The sequence below is a fragment of the Dendrobates tinctorius genome, unplaced genomic scaffold (genome assembly GCF_039654945.1).
Source record: "Dendrobates tinctorius isolate UK_male_01 unplaced genomic scaffold, ASM3965494v1 ptg000030l, whole genome shotgun sequence".
NCBI classification, from domain to species: domain Eukaryota; kingdom Metazoa; phylum Chordata; class Amphibia; order Anura; family Dendrobatidae; genus Dendrobates; species Dendrobates tinctorius.
In genome coordinates this window covers 682,449-698,944 of record NW_027361698.1, presented here as the reverse complement: position 1 = coordinate 698,944, position 16,496 = coordinate 682,449, and the positions used below count along the sequence as shown (strand labels likewise).

The 16,496-nt window shown below is 47.3% G+C and overlaps 1 protein-coding gene across 10 annotated transcripts in view; it reads left to right on the top strand.

Annotated features, from left to right (window-relative positions):
• Window positions 1–16,496, top strand: part of CENPE (centromere protein E) — a 205,722-nt gene that overhangs the window by 119,889 nt on the left and 69,337 nt on the right. For 9 of the 10 annotated variants that reach the window (XM_073571801.1, XM_073571795.1, XM_073571802.1 and 6 more), the window contains 3 exons: window positions 3,323–3,475; window positions 3,592–3,900; window positions 4,507–4,713. In XM_073571801.1, coding sequence (XP_073427902.1) covers window positions 3,323–3,475; window positions 3,592–3,900; window positions 4,507–4,713 — 669 coding nt within the window. The remainder of the gene's footprint in view (window positions 1–3,322; window positions 3,476–3,591; window positions 3,901–4,506; window positions 4,714–16,496) is intronic. The other variant, XM_073571797.1, reaches the window with a different exon arrangement.

Here is a 16,496-nt window from a genome sequence, read left to right as displayed (position 1 = left end):
CCTCCCTGAGTCAAGGGAGGTCTTTTCTCCCAGTAAGATGGTTAGTAGTCTCCTCGGCTGGGGTGTGGTCTTTCGTCGCCACATGGCACAGGGTCATTAGTCAACCCGAGAGTCAGTCTCCCCATCAACATTTTGGAGATACGAGCGATCAGATTAGCCCTACTGAGTTTCCACTATCTCCTTGCAGGTCATCCCATCAGGATCCAATCCGACATCGCCACGGCTGTAGCGTATATCAACCGCCAGGGAGGTACCCGGAGCTGGATGGCCGTGCACAAAGCGAGTCACATCCTCCATTGGGCCGAGTGTAGAAAATTGGACGGCAGATTTTCTCAGTCGCCAAGGCATTGTCTCGGGGAAGTGGTCTCTTCATCTGGAAGTTTTTCAGCAGATTTGTCATCGTTGGGGGACTCCGGATGTGGATCTCATGGCCTCAAGACTAAACAACAAGGTTCCTCGGTTCATTGCCCGATCCATGTGCCATCGGAGCGGACGCCCTAGTTCTGCCATGGCACCGGTTCCGGCTCCCATACATCTTCCCCCCTCTTCCCTTGCTTCCGAGGGTCATCAAGAAGATCAGAGCGGAGGGAGTACAAGTGATCCTTGTCGCGCCAGATTGGCCGCGCCGAGCATGGTATGCAGAACTAATACAACTAGTCGCCGACGTCCTCTGGCGACTTCCAGATCGCATGGATCTACCCTCGCAGGGCCCGATTTACCACCAGAACTCCGTGGCCCTGCCTTTGACGACGTTGAATCCTGGATTTTAGCACAGGCTGGGTTCTCTCACGACGTGATTTCCACCATGATTAGTGCTAGAAAGCCTGTGTCCATGTGCACCTGGAAAACCTTCTTTTCGTGGTGCAAGTATCATGGTCGATCACCTCTGGTGTTTTTTCATTCCGGCCATATTGGAATTCCTTCAATCTGGTTTAAAATCAGGCCTCGCGCTTAGCTCGCTCAAGGGCAAAATTTCGGCCTTTGTCAGTGCTTTTCCAACGCAAAATTGTCACCAAACTTTAGGTCAAGACGTTCATTCAGAGAGTCTCCCATGTGGCGCCTCCATATAGAAGGCCATTGGAATCATGGGACCTTAACCTGGTTCTCGAGGCCTTACAGGAGGCTCCTTTCAAACCACTGCAGGACGTGTCACTGTCCGTCCTCTCTTGGAAGGTGGTCTTTCTAGTGGCAATTACGTAAATCAGACTAGTTTTGGAATTGGCAGCCATGTACTGCCGTTCTCCGTACCTGAATTTATCAGGAAAAGGTAGTTATCAGGACGTCCCCATCCTTCCTGCCCAAGGTCGTCTCCTCTTTCCATCTCAACGAGGAAATTGTTTTGCCTTTCTTTTTGTCCGGCGACAGTCCATCGCATTGAGAAGGCCCTCCACACCCTGGAGGTGGTTAGGGCGCTGAGACGGTGCATCTCGCGGACGGCTCCCTTCCACAATTCAGATGCCTTGTTCATGCTTCCAGAGGGGCATAGAAAGGGTTTAGCCGTGTCAAAAGTAACGCTAGCCAGGTGGATTCGCTTGGCGATTCAGGAGTCCTACTGTATCAGGAACGCGCGTACCAGTGGGGATTAAGGTGCACTTTATTTGGTCAGTGGGCGCCTCTTCAGCACCAGGCCTCTACAGAACAGGTCTGCAAGGCTGCGACTTGGTCCAGTCTGCATACTTTTTACAAAACATTGCCAATTTCATTCTCAGGCCGGTCCGCAAGGCTGCAACTTGATCCAGCCTGCATACCTTTACAAACATTGCCTAATTCATTCTCAGGCCTCTGCGGATGCAGCTCTCGGCAGACGCAGCCTGCAATCAGCAGTACCTCAGTGTTGACTCAGTGGTACATGGGGTATTAGCAGATGTATGCTCTCCACCCAGGGACTGCTTTAGGACGTCCCACTGTCTGTGTCCTCCAATGAGGCGTAGGAGAAATGGGGATTTTTGTGTACTCACCGTAAAATCCTTTTCTCCGAGCCAATCATTGGGGGACACAGCACCCACCCTGTTTAGCCTATTGGCTCACTGTAGCATTCTTAGGCTTTGACTTAGTTATGGTTATTATTGACTGTTTATGCTCCTACTGCTTTTTTCACCGAACTGGAGAAATCTCAGCCAGCGAGAGGGTGTATACTGCAGGGGATGAGCTAACTTTTTTTTTCTGGTTTACTTAGTGTCCTCCTAGTGGCCAGCAGCATAACACCCACTGTCTGTGTCCCCCCCAATGATTGGTTCAGAGAAAAGGATTTTACGGTGAGTACACAAAAATCCATATGTTTCTCTGCTGAAAATCTTATCCGTTCTCTGAATGCTGAACTCTGTATAATTCCCCCCCATAACAGCTTTCTCCCTATGCTCACTGTACAGAAAACTGCAAATCAGTGCTGGGGTAGGGTTATACAGAGCTCATGAATATGGAGGACTACCTGGCAGTAGGTTTGCTAGTTCTCTAGTGGTGATCTACTGCTGATCAAATTGACTTTATAAAAACTACACTAGGCAGCCATGTAAGTGACACATCGCTGCAGTCAGGGTCTTTGTCCCTACATCATGCTGCTTTCAGATTGAGTAGCAAAAACCTGCTGGCAGATTCCCTTTCAGTTTTACCATCTACCTTTTATTTAAATGTCACGTGAAAAAAAAAACAGCTATAAACCTGCAGATATAGGGTTAACCTGCAGGTTTATTGACGTTCTGAACCTGCCCGGTGCCTGCACTTGCTCCTCCTGGCAACACTCGGGTTTGTCATGAGGATGGCGCTGGCACGGTTTGTCACAGATCTGTGTACGGGGAGCCGCTGTATCCAGGCACGTTAAGAATACTTTTACCTGGCAGATATGGGGTTAATCTGCAGGTGAATAGCATTCGCTTTTTTATTTTTTTTTCATATGACAGGTTGCCTAAAATAAATGGATTGAGCTGCTATAACAGGCATAGCCACTCATTTAGAAGCCAAACTGCCTGTGTAACAATCTACAGCAATCACTTGTATGAACACTGCAATTCCTTCATTGGTGCTGATTGTCTGAGGCTGATCCACAGTGATGACTTAAAAGGACTCTGCAGATCGGAAAATGGGCGATCAATATTTCATGTCTGACAGTCTGGTTTCCAGAGATGCTTCAGTCTTCTCAGGAGCAATATGAGACCACTTACCAGACTCTCATTCTTTATTTGTGGGATCAAATGTATACGTTCAAGCTGCACTTTTTAAATTAAATTGGAGTATTAAATATTAAAATGTACCCTTACCAGAAAGTTAAGCTACATCTGTTGAAATGGGTTGCAACTCTCCTCCTTTTTTTTTTTTCTAAATCTAGTCTTCTAGAACAGAGGAAGAGCTACAGAGATGCCAAGAAGAATTACACCAGCACGTCACTTTGGTTACTAATCTGAGAAAGGAGGCTTCCTGCAGTACCCCAGAAATAGAAAAGGAAACTATGACAGACTTGATTCCATGCTTGGAAGAAGAGGTAGACTTATCTCCTTTTTGTATGACCAGAATTATTTGATGTAATAAAACTGCTTTATAGTTTGTGACGTTTTGAGAAGATTCAATAACTTTGCATATGGACTATTGTTCTTTTAGGTTCTTGACTTACAAGAAAACCTGCTCCTGAAGAACCCTCAATATAAGCAGCTTCTAAAGGACAAAGAATCACTTGAGCTAGAAAAGAAAAATTTAAGCTCGGAAATTGAAGGCCTTATGGAGGTTATTGGGGAAACTCAATCAAAAGTTGTTTCCTTACAAAATGAAAATCGTGAAGCTGAAATGCAACTCCTTGATCTTCAACAGCAAATCGAAGGGATTGTGCAGGAGCGAGATCATCTGAAAAGTGTGCAGCAAAGATGCATCTCTGAAATGAACCAAGAAACTCAGACAGAATATGAAGATCAGGTATTTTAATTTAACCCTTAGAGGACCTTTCACTTAGATATAATGAGTTAAATACATTGTAAGAATCGGAGCGCCCTTTATTTTTCTGTTTTTGTCATTTTTGCGCTTCTTCTCTCCACTTTAGAGATATTCACATCAATGGCTTTTGGTGTGCAGTATGTGAAATTTCTACTTGCAGACCAACTGGGTATTTCTTTAGAGTCTTCTAAAACTTAATTCTTCAACTTTCCCCAGAGTTGTCAAAGGGTTTATAGATGATAAAATAGAACAGCAATTTTAACTCTATTAGATGACTTGGTCAGTAGCACAATAATGGCATCTGAGCAGTTGGCTCAGCAAATGGCATCGTTTTTTGATCTATTGTCCTGCTTAATTGGACATTTTTGTAGAGTCCAAGCGCATGGATTCTAATAATATTTTACCCCCAGCTATAGTGTGTGTGTGTGTGTGTGTGTGTGTGTGTGTAAGTGTGTGTAAAAAAAACAAAAAAAAAAACAAGAGCTAGGACTCTGAAAACAAAATGTCCAATAAAGCGGAGAAATACATAAAGGCTATCCCCCAGATGTCCATTTCCCTTTTTATAGCTTTTTATTAAAAATGTTGTAGAACACTGAAGAAGGCAACTTGCAAGACATGGAAGCACAGTTTGCATCCTTAAGTAATGAGAAATCAAAGATTGAGGAAAAGCTTCTCCATCTTCAGCAATACATGGAAATTATGACAAATGAAAGCAATGAGCTGAGGGTCACAATTCAGAGTCTGAAGTCAGAAAGGGATCAACTGAAGGAAGACCTTGGAGAGAATGTACAAATGGCAAGTATTGGTTTTTGAACGATCTCCTAGTAAAAGTTTGGAGGGTTTTTGTTACGTGGTGGTTTTTTTTTTTTCTTCTTTTTTGTTAAATACTTTGTGTAAGCATTTTAATATAGCTGCCTGAGGAGCTTGTGACATTGTGTAGTTCATTAACCCCTTAGCGACAGAGCCAGTTTGCAGCTTAACCCCTTCCTGACATCCGACGTACTATCCCGTCCATGGGACCCGGGCCCCTATGCCCATGGACAGGATAGTACGTCTACCGCGATCAGCGGCGTCCACGTGGTGAGCGCCGCTGATCGCGGCCGGGTGTCAGCTGATTATCACAGCTGACACCCGGCACAATGTGTCAGGGGCGGTCACGGACCGCCCCCGACACGTTAACCCCTTGCACACCGCGATCAAACATGATCGTGGTGTACCGGGAGTTAAAGGGAAGCATCGGCAGGGAGGGGGCTCCCTCCGTGCTTCCCTGAGCCCCCCACGGCAGCGCAATGTGCAGCGCTGCTGCGGGGGGCTCCTTTCCTCCAGGCCCCCAAATCCAAGATGGCGACGGGGGCCTGGAGGAAACTGGCTTCCTCAGTGCCTGCAAAGCGCAGGCATGAGGAAGCCTTCTGCACTGCCTGTGACAGATCGCTGATCTGTCACAGTGATCTGTGATGTGACAGATCAGCGATCTGTCACAGGACAGTAATGTCCCACCTGGGACTATGTAATAAAGTAAAAAAAAAAAAAAAAAAAAAGTGTAAAAATAATTTTAAAAAAATCGCCAAATAAATTAGTAAAAAAAAAAAAAATATTCCCCAATAAATTCATTTTTTGAAAAAAAAAAAAAAATAAATAAAAGTACACATATTAGGTATCGCCGCGTCCGTAACGACCCGCCCTATAAAACTGTCCCATTAGTTAACCCCTTTAGCGAACCCCTTAAAAAATAAAAATAAACAAATCAAAAAATGATTTATTATCATACCGCCAAACAAAAAGTGTAATAACGCGCGATCAAAAAGACACATATAAATATCCATGGTACCGCTGAAAACGTCATCTTGTCCCGCAAAAAACGAGCCGCGACACAGCATCATCAGCGAAAAAATAAGTTATAGCTTGCAGAATAAAGCGATGCAAAAATAATTATTTTTTTATATAAAATAGTTTTCATTGCATAAAACCGACAAAACATGAAAAAAGACCTAAATGAGGTATCGCTGTAACCGTACTGACCCGAAGAATAAAACCGCTTTATCAATTTTACCGCACGCGGAACGGTGTAAACGCACTCCCCCAAAAGAAATTCATGAAACGCTGGTTTTTGTTCATTCTGTGTCCCAAAAATCGGAATAAAAAGCGATTAAAAAAATGTCACGTGCCCGAAAATGGTACCAATAAAAACGTCAACTCGTCCCGCAAAAAATAAGACCTCACATGACTCGGTGGGTCAAAATACGGAAAAATTATAGCTCTCAATATGTGGTGAAGCAAAAACTATTTTTACAATAAAAAGCGTCTTTTAGCGTGCGACAGCTGCCAAAAATAAAAACCGCCATAAATAGTAAATCAAACCCCCCGTTATCACCCCCTTAGTTAGGGAAAAATAATAAAATTAAAAAAATGTATTTATTTCCATTTTTCCATTAGGGTTAGGGCTAGGGTTAGGGCTGAGATTAGGGTTAGGGGTGTGTTGGGGTTCGGGTTGGAGTTAGAATTGGGGGTTTCCACTGTTTGGGCACATCAGGGGCTCTCCAAATGCAACATTGCGTCTGATCTCAATTCCAGCCAATTCTGAGTTGAAAGTCATATGGTGCTCCTTCCCTTCCAAGCTCTGCCATGCGCCCAAACAGTGTTTTACCCCCACATGTAGGGTATCAGCCTACTCAGGACAAATTGCAAAACAATTTTTGGGGTCCAATTTCTCCTGTTACCCTTAGGAAAATAAAAAATTGGGGGCAAAAAAATATCATTTTTGTGGAAAAAAATGATTTTTTTATTTTCACGTCCGAGCGTTATAAACTTCTGTGAAGCACTTGGGGGTTCAAAGTGCTCACCACACATCTAGATAAGTTCCGTGGGGGGGGTCTAGTGTCCAAAATGGGGTCACTTGTTGGGAGTTTAAATAGTTTAGGTACATCAGGGGCTCTCCAAACGCACATGACACCCGCAGACCATTCCATCAAAGTCTGCATTCCAAAATGGCACTGCTTCCCTTCCGAGCCCCGATGTGTGTCCATACAGTAGTTTTCCCCCACATATGGGGTGTCAGCGTACTCAGGACAAATTGGACAACAACTTTTGGGGTCCAATTTCTCCTGTTACCCTTGGGAAAATAAAAAAATTGGGGACTAATTGATCATGTTTGTGGGGAAAAAAAACTTTTTTTATTTTCATGCCCTGGCATGAACTTCTGTGAAGCCCTTGGGGGTTCAAAGTGCTCACCTCACAACTAGATAAGTTCCTTAGGGGGTCTAGTTTCCAAAATGGGGTCACTTGTAGGGGGTTTCCACTGTTTAGGTACATGAGGGGCTCTCCAAACGCGACATGGCGTCCGATCTGAATTCCAGCCAATTTTGCATTGAAAAAGTCAAACGGCGCTCCTTCCATTCTGAGCTCTGCCATGCGCCGAAACAGTTGTTCCCCCCACAAATCGGGTATCAGCGTACTCAGGACAAATTGCACAATAACTTTTGCAGTCCAATTTCTCCTGTTACCCTTGGTAAAATAAAAAAAATTGAACCTGAAGTATTTTTTTTGTGAAAAAAAGTTAATGTTCATTTTTTTTTTTTTTTAAATATTCAAAAAAATTCCTGTGACGCACCTAAAGGGTTAATAAACTTCTTGAATGTGGTTTTGAGCACCTTAAGGGGTGCAGTTTTTAGAATGGTGTCACTTTTGGGTATTTTCTATCATATAGACCCTTCAAAGTGGCTTCAAATGTGATGTGGTCCTAAAAATAAAATGGTGTTGTAAAAATGAGAAATCGCTGGTCAACTTTTAACCCTTATAACTTCCTAACGAAAAAAAATTTTGGTTCCAAAATTGTGCTGATGTAAAGTAAACATGTGGGAAATGTTAGTTATCAAGTTTTTTGTGTGCCGTATCTCTGTGATTTAAGAGCATAAAAATTCAAAGTTGGAAAATTGCGAAATTTTCAAATTTTTTGCCAAATTTCCGTTTCTTTCACAAATAAACGCAAGTTATTTGAATGAAATTTTACCACTAACATGAAGTACAATATGTCACGAGAAAACATTGTCAGAATCACCGGGATCCATGGAAGCGTTCCAGAGTTATGACCTCATAAAGGTACAGTGGTCAGAATTGTAAAAATTGGCCCGGTCATGAACGTGCAAACCACCCTTGGGGGTGAAGGGGTTAATGACCAGGCCAATTTTTACAATTCTGACCACTGTCCCTTTATGAGGTTATAAACTCTGGAGCGCTTTAATGGATCCCGCTGATTCTGAGATTATTTTTTCGTGACTTATTGTACTTCATGTTAGTGATAAAATTTCTTCGATAAGTCTTGTTTATTTATCAAAAAAACGGAAATATGGCGAAAATTTTGAAAATTTTTATGCCCTTAAATCAGAGAGATGTCACACAAATTTTTTAATAACATTTCCCACATGTCTACTTAACATCAGCACAATTTTGGAAGCAAAATTTTTTTTTTGTTAGGAAGTTATAAGGGTTAAAAGTTGACCAGCGATTTCTCATTTTTACAACAAAATTTACAAAACCATTTTACTCTGTCGCCTAATTGGGGGACACAGAACCTTGGGTGTTATGCTGCTGTCCACTAGGAGGCGACACTATGCATAATCTGAAAAAGATTAACTTTGGCTCCTCCTCTGCAGTATACACCCCTGGACGGCGTCAGCCTTCTCCAGTTTTTGCTTAGTGTCGCAAGGAGGCACACCTTTTTTTCTTCCGTTTTTTTTTTTTTTCCTTTTTTTCACGGAAATACAGATGAAGAAAAGTGGGTCTCCAGCGAGACTCCCGGCATGGCTCCCTCCTCGGTCCCCTATTAGGGGTACCCGGTTGAGGTCGAGGTGGTTTTTTCCCCATGTCGCTCCCTCCCCAGTCCCTCGGGTCCTGGTTCGAGGTCGAGACCCCCCTCCTTCCCCAACCCCTTTAAGGGGTCTGGTTTGAGGTTGAGGCGAGGATGAAGACCCCCTGACGGTGACAGACGCACCCTCCCTAATCCCCCGCAAGGGGTATTAGGTTGAGACGCCTCAGGTAGGGTCGGAGATCAGGCAGCATTCCGCAGCTTCCAGGGACCCCAGGCCGGCTGAGGGATCCTGTGGGGGCCGGGGGAGGGTGCGGACTGGATGGCACAGCAGAAACAGGGCTTTTGCTGCGTCCCTGTCTCTGCAGCAGCAGCGGCTCCATAGTCCTTCAGGGGCCCCCCATACAAAAACCGCTACCCCTGCTACCCCCACCGCTATCCAGTCGACCGTTCTGGCGGGGGTCTGGTACAAATCCGCCCCCCCCCCGGACTACCGCGCCGCTCTGGAGCCCTCCTGGGCATCAGGCTTCAAATTTAGACCGCGGCTTCGGCCTAGCTGAAGCCGCCGCCTTTTTTCCCGGCCCGCCCCCCGGATGACCAAAATGACACACTGGAGTGTCATAGAAGGGGCGGATTGAGGCAGAAAGGGGGCGTTTTTACACAGCCCAGCGCGCCCTTTTCAGCTCTCCGCCCTCTCCTCAGAGTCCCGGTGGCCATTTTTTCTGGATGAGATCCAGGAGAGAAGCATCACAGCGGTCTCCGGGGGGCACAGAACTGGGATCTGTCGGCGCTGGACCTAGGGGCACACCGGTGGGGTAAGCTCACAGCTGGGTTCTCATTACTCAGCTGTGAATCTATACTTCCTATAAGGCTTTCTGTGGGTTCCCTCTGCGTAGCCACCCCTGTACGATCCCTTATAGCCAGCCTCTGTGCACTATGCCGGGCTCAAGGAAGAGAACCAGGCAGGAATGTTTTTATGCATTCTGCACAGCCTGCAAAGCCACGCTCCCTAGTGGCAGCACGTATCCGCACTGCCGGGACTGCATCCAGAACTCTGGGTCAGAACCCCAGGGAGTCCCTACTGACGCTTCAGTGTCACAGGCCACGCCGGAATGGGCAACTCAGATGTCTCAGTCTATGTCACAGTCCATAGACAACCTAACTGCTACATTGCTGCAAGCTCTGCAGAGTCGGGCCCCGGCTATGGACGGTACACAGCAAACGGACAGCTTGTCTCAGGAACATGCTGCTTCCGACTCTCACAGACGTAAGCGGACTCACAGGTCTCGATCACACTATAGCACAAGGTCGTCCCCCTCTAGGGAGAGACAGCGTCATTCCAGGTCTCCTGGGCAGTCCCCTGCCACAGACAGACAGTGCAATTTACCACAGGGATCCCCCACCACAGAAGACCCCCGCCCCAGGTCGCCCTCCAGGGATCACCTTAGCGAGGCACAGGATTCGGAGGGCATCTGTGACTCCAACTCAGATAATGAAACGGTTAGGTCCGTGGTACCTTCTCCCCCTAGCAATACAGCGCTAGTTGAGGACATAATTTCTTCTATTCATCGGGTGCTAAAAATTCCAGAGTCGCCCCCGGAAGTCCCAAAACATAGGATTTGCTTCGAAAGTGTTCAAAAACCACCTAAGGTCTTCCCTAATCACGATGAGTTTGAGAAAATACTTACCAAACAGTTTGCGCAGCCTGACAAAAAATTCGCTAATCGCAAATATCTGGAAGCGAAGTACCCCTTCCCACAGGAAGACACCAAACAATGGGCAGATCCACCTGAAGTGGACCCTCCGGTTTCTAGGCTAGCAGCGCAGACTTTACTCTCTCTGCCGGATAGCTCAACCCTCAGGGACTCAGCAGACCGGCAAGTAGAACGCATGGCTCGTTCTATTTTCGAAGCGGCAGGCGCCTCTCTGGGCCCTGCGTTTGCTTCAGTTTGGGCAGCCAAGGCCATCCTAGCTTGGGCCAAAAGACTACAGGAGGGTCTTCAGGCTTCAAATCCTGAACTCTCGGACCAAGCGGTCCAGAGGGCAGTGGTAGCAGACTACATGATTCATGCAGCCCTGGATTCCGCCAGAGGTGTAGCGGGAATAGCATCAAACGCCATCACGATCCGACGCATCCTCTGGCTGCGAGAATGGAAAGCAAATGCGGCCTCAAAGAAGTCCCTCACGCGACTTCCGTATTCTACTGGTAGACTTTTCGGCGAAAAGTTGGACACCATGATAGCCAATGCCACCGGGGGTAAGAGTACCTCTCTCCCTCAACTAAAACCGAAACGCACGTTTATACGAAGAAACCAGACGCGATTCCGATCCTTTCGGAATTCCTCGGGCTGGTCCGTTTCGCGCCCAGTGCAAAACCGCAACCGTTCTCCACGCAGAGACAACCCACGGACGCAGCAGCGACCGGACAGGGCTTGGCAGTCGAAAGCAGGCCAAGCGAAACCCAAGGGAGGAAAACCTCAGAACTTCACTTCATCATGACTCGAGACCTCCGGAAGACACCCCACCAGTAGGCGGCCGACTTTTACTCTTTCAGCAAGTCTGGCTGCCTATTACAGAAGACAGGTGGGTCAGGGAAATAGTGTCTTCCGGATACAAGATAGAGTTCACTTCCGTTCCACCGAACCGGTTCTTCCTTTCTGTTCCACCAACACCACCAGAAAAGGCTCGTGTTTTCCACCAAGCGGTTTCCTCTCTCCTTCAATCAGGAGTTGTGGTGCCGGTTCCCGCGAACGAGAGACTCCGAGGATTCTACTCAAATTTGTTCGTAGTCCCCAAGAAAGGAGGCGGCGTCCGACCCATACTGGACCTAAAACAGCTCAACAATTACGTACGGGTCCGTCATTTCCGCATGGAGTCCCTCCGGTCCATCATTGCATCCATGGAGCAGGGAGAATACCTCGCCTCCATAGACATACAGGATGCGTATCTCCACATACCAATTGCTCCCGCCCACCAAAGGTTTCTCAGGTTCGCGGTCAACCAAAACCACTACCAGTTTGTCGCCCTTCCGTTCGGACTCGCCACGGCTCCAAGAACGTTCACCAAAGTCATGGCGGCCACCATGGACGTCCTGCACTCAAGAGGCATCCTAGTCGTCCCGTACCTGGACGACCTCCTCGTCAAGTCTCCCACTTTCAAAGACTGCGAGGTCAGTGTTTCAATCACTCTAGACACTCTGAGTCGCCTGGGATGGCTAGTCAACCTACAGAAATCGTCGACCATCCCAACTCGGACTCTAACATTCCTGGGAATGGTATTCGACACCACCAGGGGCCTGGTGCTCCTTCCCAAGGACAAGACACTGGCCATCCGTCTGGGAGTTCGCACACTCCTTCGCAGTCCTCCTCGATCTCTCCGGTTTGCCATGAGAATCCTCGGCAGGATGGCAGCAGCAATAGAGGCAGTGCCATTTGCCCAGTTTCACCTCAGGGTCCTTCAACTAGCCATACTCAGATCTTGGGACAGGAACCCCTTCTCCCTCGACAGGGAGTTCAGGTTGACGTCATCAACCAGGAGGTCCCTGCATTGGTGGCTCAAACCAACCTCACTTACACGAGGGAAGCCATTCCTCTCAGGACAATGGAAGATCCTGACTACCGATGCAAGCCTGACAGGCTGGGGGGCGGTGCACCTACATCACAGGGCAAGTGGTCACCGAGGGAAGTGACATTGCCCATCAATGTTCTGGAAATCAGGGCCATTCTCTTGGCACTGAGAGCCTTTCATCACTTGCTTGCAGCCTCGCACATACGGATACAGTCGGACAATGCCACGGCTGTGGCATACGTGAATCACCAAGGTGGGACCCGCAGCGCCCAGGCGATGAGAGAAGTGGCTCATATCCTCCGCTGGGCGGAAGACACAAGGTCGGTACTTTCTGCGGTACACATTCCGGGTGTAGAAAACTGGGAAGCCGACTTCCTCAGCAGGCAAGGAATGGACTCGGGGGAGTGGTCTCTCCATCCCGAGATTTTTTACCAGATCTGTCAACGCTGGGGAACCCCGGATGTGGACCTAATGGCATCCCATCTCAATACCAAGGTTCCCAATTTCATGGCCAGGACACATGACCCGCGGTCGCTCGGAGCGGATGCCCTGGTCCAGGACTGGTCCCAGTTCCGACTCCTGTACATTTTTCCACCCCTCCCCCTAATCGCCAGGGTCGTGAGGAAGATCAAGCAAGAGGGGGTTCCGACCATCCTCATCGCGCCAGACTGGCCCAGACGTACTTGGTACGCCGACATCGTCCAACTTATGGCAGACGCCCCCTGGCGTCTACCCGACCGCCACGACCTTCTGTCTCAAGGTCCGTTCTTCCACCAGAATTCAGGGGCCCTCAATTTGACGGCATGGCCCTTGAAACCTGGATTCTAACCCAGACAGGTTTTTCACCGGCAGTCATTGCAACTATGATCAGGGCAAGGAAGCCTGCCTCCGCCAAGCTCTATTATCGTACCTGGAGAGCCTTCTTTTCTTGGTGCGAATCTCATGGACAAGTCCCACTCCCTTATTCCCTCCCGAAGGTACTAGGTTTTCTTCAATCGGGCCTAGATGCCAAGCTATCCTTAAGTTCGCTTAAGAGTCAGGTGTCGGCGCTTTCAGTCCTTTTTCAAAAGCGCATTGCTATTAAACCGCAAGTAAGGACTTTCATCCAGGGAGTTTCCCGATTGGTTCCTCCCTACAAACGTCCGATGGATACGTGGGACCTCAATCTGGTCCTGACAGCATTGCAAGCTCCACCCTTCGAACCTCTTAGAGGAGTTCCACTCTCCATTCTGTCTCAGAAAGTGTTTTTTCTAGTGGCTATCACCTCGTTACGCAGAGTGTCGGAATTGTCAGCACTTTCCTGCAGACGACCTTTCCTAGCCTTTCACCAGGACAAGGTGGTTCTCCGCACGGTACCATCCTTCCTTCCGAAGGTTGTGTCCAACTTTCACCTTAACGAAGAGATTTCACTGCCTTCCCTTTGCCCGGTTAAGGTCCATAGAGTGGAGAAGGCTCTGCATACGCTTGACCTAGTCAGAGCATTGCGGATTTACGTGTCCAGGACTGCACCTTTCCGGAAATCCGATTCCCTCTTCATTCTTCCGGAAGGTAGTCGCAAGGGGTTGCCGGCTTCCAAGGCTACCCTTGCCAGGTGGATCAAGTCCACCATACATGAGGCCTACCGACTTAACAGTTCCCCTCTTCCGGCCGGTATCACGGCACACTCTACACGGGCAGTAGGGGCCTCCTGGGCCATTCGGCATCAGGCTTCGGCACAACAAGTGTGCAAGGCGGCCACTTGGACTAGCCTACACACGTTTACGAAACACTACAGTGTTCATACCCAGTCCTCAGCGGATGCGAGCCTGGGTAGACTGGTTCTGCAGGCGGCAGTACCCCAAGTCTAGGGGACTGTCAGCACAATATTCGTCCACTGCTTCCCACCCAGGGACTGCTTTGGGACGTCCCAAGGTTCTGTGTCCCCCAATTAGGCGACAGAGTAAAGGAGATTTTTGTGTACTCACCGTAAAATCTCTTTCTCTTAGCCTTTAATTGGGGGACACAGCTCCCACCCTGTTGCCCTTACGGGCCGTTGTTTCCTGTTGAGTTCTCATATTGTTCTTGAGCTCGTACATAGTAGCCTTCTTACAGGCATGGTTATGTTATTTGGTTACGTTCCTCCTTATGCTTTGGCACAAAACTGGAGAAGGCTGACGCCGTCCAGGGGTGTATACTGCAGAGGAGGAGCCAAAGTTAATCTTTTTCAGATTATGCATAGTGTCGCCTCCTAGTGGACAGCAGCATAACACCCAAGGTTCTGTGTCCCCCAATTAAAGGCTAAGAAAAAGAGATTTTACGGTGAGTACACAAAAATCTCCTTTTTTTAGGGACCACATCATATTTAAAGTCATTTTGAGGGGTGTACATGACAGAAAATACCCAAAAGTGGCACCATTCTAAACACTAGACCCCTCAAGGTGCTCAAAACCATATTCAAGAAGTTTATTAACCCTTTAAGTGCTTCACAGGAACTAAAGCAATGTGAAAGGAAAAAATTAACATTTAACTTTTTTTTGCAAAAAAATTTACTTCAGAACCAATTTTTTTTATTTTCACAAGTGTTAAAAGAGAAAATAAACCACAAAATTTGTTGTACAATTTCTCCTGAATACGCCGATACCCTATATGTGGGGGTAAACCACTTTTTCAGCACACGGCAGAGCTCGCAAGGGATGGAGCGCCGTTTGACTTTTTCAACGCAGAATTGGCTGGAATTTAGATCGGATGCCATGTTGCGTTCGGAGAGCCCTTAATGTGCCTAAACAGTGGAAAACTTCAACAAGTGACCCCATTTTGGAAACTAGACCCCTTAAGGAACTTATCTAGATGTGTGGTGAGCACTTTGAACCTTCAAGTGCTTCACAGAAGTTTATAACGTAGAGCCATGAAAATAAGAAATCCATTTTTTTTTCCACAAAAATGATCTTTTCGCCCCAAAATTTTTATTTTTACAAGGGTAACAGGAGAAATCATACCCCCACAGTCATTGTGCGATTTGTTCTGAGTATGCCGATACCTCATATGTGGGGGGGAACCACTGTTTGGGCGCATGGGAGAGCTCGGAAGGGAAGGAGTGCCATTTTGGAATGCAGACTTTGATGGAATGGTTTGCAGAGCCCCTGATGGGCCTAAACAGTGGAAACCCCCCCCCCCACAAGTGACCCCATTTTGGAAATTAGTCCCCCTAAGGAACTTATCTAGATGTGTGGTGAGCACTTTGCACCCCCAAGAAGTTTATAAACGCAGAGCCGTGAAAATAGTCTTTTTTATTTCCACAAAAGTGATTTTGTTAGACCCCAATTTTAAGACCCCAAAGTTGGTAAATAGTGGAAACCCCTCAATTCTTGCTCCAACCCTAACCCCAACACACCCCTAACCCTAATCCCTAATCCTAGTTCGCCCTCACCCTAATTCTAACCCTAGCCCAACCCTAACCCTAATGGAAAACTGGAAAAAAAAATATTTTCTTTATTTCATTATGTTTGCCTATATAAGGGGGTGATAAACAGGGGGGGGTTATGTACTATTTTTTTTATTTTGATCACTATGATCGTTTATCATAGTGATCAAAATAATGAATGGAATCTGCCAGCCGGAGCAGACAGATTCCCGGCGGGCGCACTGCGCATGCGCCCGCCATTTTCAAGATGGCGGCGCCCATCGGAGGACGCCGGCGGGACCACCGGGAAGGATGTGAGGACCACGGAGAGGTCCGGGGGGGGGATCGGGGACCCTATTTCTCTCTCCTCTGATGTGCGATCACATCAGAGGAAAGAGAAATTTAATGCATAATCGCGGCTGCTTTTTTTTTTTTTTTTTGCGGTCGCCGTTATAGGGTTAATAACAGCGATCGCAAAAGCGGGGTCGGTAAAAACCGACCGATTCATGTTCTCTGGGGTCTCGGCTACCCCTGGCAGCCGAGACACCGGAGAAAATCTGACACTGGGGGGTGCTATGTACTTTCTCCACAGCGTCGTGAATTAACGGCGCTGTGGTTTTAGTACCCTTAATTACCGCCGTTAAAAGGCGTATAGGCGGTTGTTAAGGGGTTAATAATTAAGGATGATTCTTCCAATCAGGGCAACCCGTCAGCAGTTTTTACCCCACTAAATGTCCACTACTAGTTTATATTACGGGGATAACCTTTTTGATTATGCACCTACATGCATTTCTTTGTGTTTTTGCTTTATTTTCTGCAAATACTACAGGT